The 8,324-nt window shown below is 40.1% G+C and overlaps 2 protein-coding genes across 8 annotated transcripts in view; one reads left to right on the top strand and one right to left on the bottom strand.

The window, feature by feature from the left end:
- Positions 1-8,324, bottom strand: part of LOC102486210 (dnaJ homolog subfamily C member 9) — a 90,245-nt gene that overhangs the window by 54,755 nt on the left and 27,166 nt on the right. The window lies entirely within an intron of this gene.
- The window catches only part of FAM149B1 (family with sequence similarity 149 member B1), a 42,950-nt gene that overhangs the window by 14,857 nt on the left and 19,769 nt on the right, over positions 1-8,324 (top strand). For 6 of the 7 annotated variants that reach the window (XM_006170064.3, XM_027768904.1, XM_006170063.3 and 3 more), the window contains exons 4-7: positions 364-506; positions 2,214-2,330; positions 5,788-5,952; positions 7,515-7,702. In XM_006170064.3, the coding sequence (XP_006170126.1) occupies positions 364-506; positions 2,214-2,330; positions 5,788-5,952; positions 7,515-7,702 (613 nt within the window). The remainder of the gene's footprint in view (positions 1-363; positions 507-2,213; positions 2,331-5,787; positions 5,953-7,514; positions 7,703-8,324) is intronic. The other variant, XM_027768905.1, reaches the window with a different exon arrangement.

Genomic DNA, 8,324 nt, shown 5'->3' with positions numbered 1-8,324 from the left:
AGGGAAAGCATTTTTTTCCATCAAATATTGCTGGGACAACTTGATAACTATGAGTAAAAAGATGAAATTAGGCTCTTACTTCACATCATATTATAAAATTACTCAAAATGGGGGCCACAGGTAGCGTGGTGGTTAAAGGTGCTGGCGTTCACATGGCCGACCGTGGTTTGAGTCCTGAACCTGGCGGCTTGCTTTCTCACTTTCCTTCTCTCTCTCTCCCAATCTCTCTCTGGTCAATTTCAAAAAAAAATTACAATAATGACAATGAATAAAATTAAATAAAGTATTTCTTAATAAACAAACAAACAAACAAAACAGATATTTAAGCTCACCAAAGTATCTTGGGGGGATATTTTCTTGTAGGAACTTGATCAAAATGCCACTGAAAAAGTCCAGGCAATGTTCACAGCCATCGATGAACTCCTGTATGAGCAGAAGCTGAGTATGCATACGAAGAGTCTACAAGAAGAGTGCCAACAGTGGACATCCAGCTTTCCTCACCTCAGGTACTGAAGCCCTACAGATAACTTGTATTCATTACTAATACTAAATGTAAAAAAATTCTTTATTCATGATAGAGTGCCTGTATACCCATGTGGAGGAGAGAGAAAGACACCCTCCACATGGTCTGGTCACATCATGATCCTCTTCTTTCACTCCTCCAGCTCATTAGATCTTGAGGATTTGTCTGGTGTGTTTCTGGCTGACCAGGCTGGGGATTCCAGCTGGGCTGTGGAGTCAGCCATAGTACTAAAGTTTAAAAAGTAGATTTCCAAAAACCTTGTATTCTGAAATAGTTATGGCCATGATTTTAATGACTGTAAATAAAGCTGTATGGTATAAAGCCTCAGCTGAAAGAAAACTCAAGTTGGCAGAAGTTTCTTGTAGTTTCTATACATTATTTTTTTTTAACAGATTTTTGCTATAGGTTCATGTACTCACTGGAGAGACAGAGAGAGACAGTGAGAGAGAAAGCAAGAAATTACCCCCCATCCCCTAGGGGTGGCCACGCTGCAGTCTCTTCTCCATTCTCCTCCTGGGATTTTAGGCACACATGCACACATACCCAGCATGAGTTTCAAGCCTCCAGGTCTAAGACTAGAACCGTGGTCAACCAAGGTACTGTCTAAAGAGCCCCTTTTTGGAACAAAATGGCCAAAACTGTCTTTGTTTACACTGTTGTCTACAATTAAATTTTTGTATATACTTGAAAGCAGACAGACTGTTTAGAGCTTCCCTCTGAAACTTTGAGAGTACCAACTATTAAACATACTTAAAATTCCTTAAGCTTCACATTTTTTAAGACCATAATTAATTGGCTGGGCCTTCAACCTGTTTTGGCCTTTTTTCCCCAGAAGGCGTATATGCTCATCAGAGAGAGACAGAGAGGGAGATGGAGAAAGCACCCCTAAATGGGGCATGGCCACACTATAATCCCATCACCATTCCTCCTGCCACTCCCCCCAACCCCCACCCCCATCAGATTTTGGTGCCTAGCATGTTTTTCTGGCAACTGGAGCCAGGATTTGAACCAAATGGTTGACTCTGTGAAATCTGGCTCCCTTAACTACTAGGCCACGGTGCTGCCCACCCCCCCATTTTGACTGATTTTAATAAGGATTAGTATAAAGGATGAAGGCAAATTAAAAATGTTTGCTTAGTTTCCTTGAATTTTTTTTTGTTGTTGTTGTTAAACTCCTGGACAATAACTTTATCTTTTCCATCTCCTATATATTTTTTCTTTCTTTTTTTTTTTTTTTAATTTTTTTTAGTTGTGGCCACAGGGTGTGAACATTTCCCAGAAAAAGGGAGAGAGAGACAGTGAATGAGAGAGAAAGCAAGAAATCATCCCCAGGGGAGAAGGCCATGTCACAATCCCTTCTTCATTCTCCTTCGGGGATTTTGGGCATGCACACACATATGCCTGGCATGAGTTTCAAGCCACCAGGTCCAGGACTCAGACTATGGGAGTCTGGCACCTTAACCACTATACTACCTGCTGGCCCTTTCCATCTCTTGGAAGAGAAGTGTACCTATAATAAGCCTCTGGTTTCACATTTCCTCTCAAGAATCATTCTTAATTAATAGTAGGTTAGGTGTGTATTAGGCTTCTATGTAGAGTCATCAAATTTGTTCCAAAAATATCTAGTGTTTGTGTATATGTAAGGAAAAGGTCGTTAATTGCAGCTATGCTATGTTTCTTCATTTTGAAGGATTCTGGGTAGGCAGATCATCACTCCAAGTGAAGGTTATAGATTGTATCCTAGATCTCCTCCTGATGTTTCAGTTTCTCATGAAACAGTCTTGTCTCAAGAAAGAGATTCTACTATGTAAGTATTCTCTTATGTAAGTTTTTCAGTTTTCTCATATACAAATATTATATTCTACCAGTTGTACTAAGGGATTAAAATACTTTTTCTACTTACAGGTATTTAGTAAAACACTGCAGGTTCTATAAGATTGCTATAATCTTTGTGTATATTAATATTTTGTTATTAAAATTTTTTTGTTCAAGGGACCAGAAGATGGCATAATGGTTACGTCGCTGGACTCCCACATAGTTAACTGCGGTTCGAGTCCCAGACTGCATAGCTTAAACTCATGCTGGGCACATGTACATGTGTGCCCAGGATCCTGAGAGGAGAATGGAGAAGGGATTGCAGCATGGCCATCCCCCCTGGGGGGGAGGGGATGATTTCTTGCTTTCTGTCTTTCTGTCGAGTGCACAGGCTCTATAGCAAAATCCTCTCTTAAAAAAGATTTTTTTTTTTTTTGGAGAGGTTTTTGCTATGGGGTGCGTGAGCTCACCAGACAGACAGAGAGAGACAGAGAGACAGAAAACGAGAAATCACCCCCCAGGGGGGATGGCCATGCCACAATCCCTTCTCCATTCTCCTCTCAGGATCTTGGGCACACACACACACGTGCCCGGTGTGAGTTTAAGCCACCAGGCCCAGGATTCGAACCGCGGTCGACTACGTGGGAGTCCAGCGACATAGCCATTTCACTAACTGCTGGTCCCTTAAAAATTTTTGTTGTGTTGTTCAAAAATTAAGACATTTCTGGGACCAGCAGATGGCATAATCATTACATCACTGGACTCCCACATAGTCAAACATAGTTTGAGTCCCAGACCCAGTGGCTTGAAACTCACACCAGGCACATGTGCATGTATGCCCAAAATCCCAAGAGGACAATGGAGGGTAAGGGACTACAGTGTGGCCAACCCCACTAGGGGGTGATTTCTTGCTTTCTGTCTCTCTGGTAGGGACACACACCCTATAGCAAAAATTTCTCTCTCTCAAAAAAAAGAAAAAAGATATTTCCAAAGTTTAAAAATATTTTGGTTTTGAGATCTATATATCTTTATCTATATATGTCCACATCTACATCTGTCTATGACTACAGGTACTTCCCTCTTAGAATGTAGCTGTAGATAGAATAATTCTTATTTATTTATTTATTTTTAGTTTTTCTATAAGGTATGTGTGCTCACCAGAGAGAGAGACAGAGTAAAAGTGAGAGATCACCCCCCAACCCCTTGTGGGATGGCCACACCGCAGTTCCTTCTCCACTCTTCTCTTGGGATTTTGGGCATGCGTACACACGTACCCAATGTGAGTCTCAAGGTGTCAGGCCCAAGACTCAAACTGTGAAGCTGGACATGTGTGATCCAGTCCCTTTATCTCCACACCACCTGCTGGACTAATAGAGTTGCGGTTTTTTGTTTGTTTACTTTTTTTTCAAAATTTAGGGGTCTAAGAAACAGATTTCAAGTTTTTTGAAAGAAAAAAATGATTTTTAAAAAAGTTGAAGTATTGGGGCCAGTAGGTGCTGTGGTGATTAAGGTGCTGGATTCCCACATGACCAACTGTGGTTCCAAGTCCCAATCCTGGCAGCTTGAAAATCACACTAGGTAAATATGCATGTGTGCCCAAAATCCTAGGAGGAGAATGGAGAAGGGATTGCAAGGCCATTTCCCCTAGGGAGTGATTTCTCACTTTCTCCCCCACCTCCCAACCAGCAAGCACATGCACCCCCTATGGCAAAAAAACTTAAAAGAAAGAAAACAAGGGGGAACCAGCAGTTAGCGTAATGGCTATGTCGCTGGACTCCCACGTAGTCGACTACGGTTGGTGTCCCGGACCCGGTGGCTTAAAACTCATGCCGGGTGCGTGTGCGTGCGTGCCCAAGATCCCGAGAGGAGAATGGAGGAGAAGGGATTGCGGCGTGACCATCCCCCCTGGGGGGTGATTTCTCGCTTTCTGTCTCGATGTCTCTCTCTGTCTGTCTGGCGAGCGCACGCGCCCTACAGTGAAAATCTCTCCAAAAAAAAAAAAAAAAGAAAGAAAACAAAAAAAAGAAACATGAAATATGAATTACAACTCCATTTCTTTACAGAATTTAAAATTCAAAATAAAATTTGAGGTGGATATATTGCTGACCTAAATTAAACTGGAATGATCTTAAGAGAGACAGGGAGAATGGCTATTTTAGGACATCTAGCATTCTCTGCCATATATGTATATGGTTTGTTTTTGTTTGTTTTCAACTTTTCGAAGAGCATACATGCTTACCAGAGAGGGAGACAGAAAGAAGAAGCAAGAAAGCACCCTGCCTCTCATGGGGCACAGACAGGCTGTAATCTCTTTTTCATTTCTCCTTCCTTTTGTAATTTTGGGCACACTCGCACAGTGCCCAGTATGTTTTCAAATCACTGGGTCTGGGACTCACACTTCTTGGTAGGCCATATGGGATCTATCTGCCTTAACCACCAGGCCATAGGATGGCCCATGTATATGGATTTTATGAAATCACTGTATATATTTCATGACCTTTTTATTACTTAATATATTATTATAGACATCTTCCATTTTCTCCAACATTGACTTAAAGAGCTCATCCATTGAATGACTATACGATTATTTAATCAAACCATCCCCAATCCTCTGTATTGAAGCAGTTGGACTATTTTTGTTGTTGTTGTTACTGTTATTTTTAATTTGACCAGAGTGATACACAGAGAAAGGGAGAAAAAGAAAGCGAGAAAGCAAGCCGCCAGGTCTGGGACTTAAAGTGTGGTCAGCCATGTGGGAGTTAAGCGCCATTAACCACCATGCCACCTGCTGGCCCCAGTTGGACTGGTTTTGATTTTTGGCAATTATAAATGTTTCTGTGATGATAATTCTTTTTTTTCCCTGGATTTTTGCCTTAGGGTATGTGAGCTCATTAGAGAGACAGACAGAGAGAGGAAAAGTGAGAAATCACCTTCTAGGAGGAATAGCCACACTGCAATTCCTTCTTCATTCTCCTCTCAGGATCTTGGCTATGCATGCACACATGCCTGGTGTGTTTCTCAAGCCACTGGGTCTAGGACTTGAACTACGCAGTCAGCAATGTAGGATCTAGCCACCTTAACCACCCTGCCACCAGCTGGCCCAAGTAGTAGGAATTTTAAGTAATGGTGAAGGTATTAAAATAAACATATAACCTTCTGATATACCTTAAAGATATAATTATGAATACAAATAGTTTTAAAAAGCTTATTTTATACCTATAGCTGTTTACATCTGAAAAGATAGCAAGCAATTATTAAATACCACACCCAAACGGAATAGGTTTATGGCGACTATTTGATCTTGTTCTGAGAAGTAATAGATTATGAAGGCTCAGAATAAGGGAAGGTAGTGCCAAGGGATGGAGATTTGAACAGAACCTCATGTGACTGCGTTGCCATGAGAACTATTTATATTGAATATAACTGACTTTTTTTTCTCTCTCTCACAGATTTGGTATAAGGGGAAAGAAGTTACATTTTTCATCTTACGCTCATAAAGCATCTTCTGTTGCCAAATCCCCCAGCTTGCATTCGATGGAAAGAGAAGAGGAAGACTGTATACTCTTTTCAGAAGGAATAATTGAGGAATACCTAGCATTTGACCACACAGATATGTGAGTATTATGTCACTAAAGCTTTTTATTCCCCTCCTATTAATATCTATTCTGAACTACGCTACCAATATTACCTATAATTAGGTCTGTGCCAGTTTCTGTTATTTATTTTCTGTACATTCTCAAATATCCAGGGTTCACATCCTTAGTTATTGTTTCCATACACCAGCTTCCTGTGATTCTTCTTTCACACATTATTTGCCTCTTCCTGAGATGAGAGATTTTAGAAAGAGCTTATCTTTTTTTTTCATATGATGTAATTTTATGCTTTTGTGATATTACCAAAGGAAACACTGAAACTTCAATTGCTCTGTGAACTTCACGTATATAAATCCTGTTTAAAAAGGGTATATACAGTTCATATAAAAGTTGCTTGGCACAGACTTTATAAGTAATAACACTTATAATATCTATTCTTAATATACTGACCCGTAGTCCTATGACATGGATATTATTTACCTTTGCAGGGTGAGAATCAAAGCTAAATGATTTATCTAAGGTAAAGCTCAAACTAAAAACTTCATTCATCTGATGCTAAATTCAGTGCTCTCCTCACTATTCCACACTACTATCTGAAACATTAACATCTTTTTTATATAATTTAATTTAACTGTATTTATTAGTATTATTTTAATTTGACCAGAGAGGGAAATTGAGGAAGCAAGCCACTGAGTCCAGGACTTAAACCACAGTTGACCAGGGGGGAATCCAGTGCCCTTAACCACCATGCCAGCCCCTACATCCTTTTTTTTTTTTTTTTGAATTGTTTCATTTAATTTTGTTAATTTTTTATTATCATTTTTTTAATTTGACCAGAGAGAGACAGAAAAAGAGAGTGAAGATGAGCCACCAGGTTCAGGACATGAACCATGGTTAACTATGTGGGAGTCCAGCACCCCAGTCACCACACCACCTGCCAGCCCCCAAATTAACATCTTAAACTATTCCTCTAGGCCTTCAAAAGTTCACAGCAGCACATCTAGAGTGACTGAGAATTTCACTTCAGGCTGTGAAGCTGTGGTTGATCTAGTTAGTATTGGGTCATATGATTCTAGAGGTCTTTTCTTCTCACTATTTTCTACTGAGCCATGATTACTCGTGTTCACTCATGCACACAGCCCCAGTGCCAGCTAAACATAAGCCAGATTTCTATTCCTAATACAACCAAGTTAACTGTTTTAAGAGAATCATAATAGGTTCTTTTGGCTTTCTAGAGACTGCCTCCTTCCCCTGAACTTCTGGCCTGTGTCAAATTATTTCTCTTCTCTTCTCCTTTAAATCAAGGGTCTTCTTTATTTAAATTTATAAAAACAATAAAGCTGATTTAACTAGTTTAAAATGTGATGGAGCAAGTAGTCGGGTGGGGTGGGGCTAAAAATGAAAATGCAGTCTCCTGTGCTAAGAACTTCCTTGATTCACAAAGCAGCTTCATTCTTGTGCCATACGTGCTGGACAAGGAGGAGGACAGAGGCAGTGGGGGTGGGGGGCAAAAATCACACTCCTGAGCACAGACAACAATGGTAGATGCTCAGTGAAATCTTTCTCTATTGCTGTTGTTACAGAGAAGAAGGAATTCATGGAAAGAAATCAGAAGCAGCAACAGAGAAGCAGAAATTGGGGTACCCTCCCATTGCTCCATTTTATTGCATGAAAGAGGATGTCCTTGCTTATGTGTTTGACAACGTGTGGAGCAAAGTTGTGAGCTGCATGGAACAGTTAACTCGTAGTCACTGGGAGGGACTTACTTCTGGTAAGGAACTTTGTGAAAATGGTGTAAAAATAACTGTTTATGATTTACAAACCCTAGCCAGTCTATTAAATTATATGCTTTATTAGTAGAAAAGGTAGGTATAAGGGGGTAAAAAAAACAATGGATATGAGAGACTTAAAAAAAAGTATTTTTTCCTACTCTCAAACACTCTTGACACCAATTTATAGTGGCTTTTCTCTGCATAGCAAGCATTTCTGACTCAGATTTTCCAGAAGACATCAACTGGGTATCTTATAATTCAGTTCAGTTCTAACACTTCCTACCTGAAGTCAGCATCAGCTCTCACATGTTAAGAACTCAGTCCCATAAGACCTCTATGACTTCAAGCCAATTGCAGGCCCCAAGTTCTGACCTGTACTTTTTTTTTTTTTAAGAAGTATTTATTTAATTTATTATTATTACTTTTTAATTTGATCATGAGAGAGAGAGAGAGAAAGTGAGAAAGCAAGCCACCATGTCTGGGATTTGAACCATGGTGGGCCATGTGGAAGTGTCCAGCAGGGCCTTAACCACCACACTACCTGATGTCCCTATGACCCATGCTTCTGACTGACCAAATATGATTGACTTCCTGGGATGGCTCAGAGAATTCAGGGAATAA

This window comes from Tupaia chinensis, unplaced genomic scaffold (genome assembly GCF_000334495.1).
Source record: "Tupaia chinensis unplaced genomic scaffold, TupChi_1.0 Scaffold148012_1, whole genome shotgun sequence".
NCBI lineage: Eukaryota > Metazoa > Chordata > Mammalia > Scandentia > Tupaiidae > Tupaia > Tupaia belangeri.
Note: the sequence above shows the minus strand (reverse complement) of the source record. Positions and strands in the feature narration are given on the sequence as shown.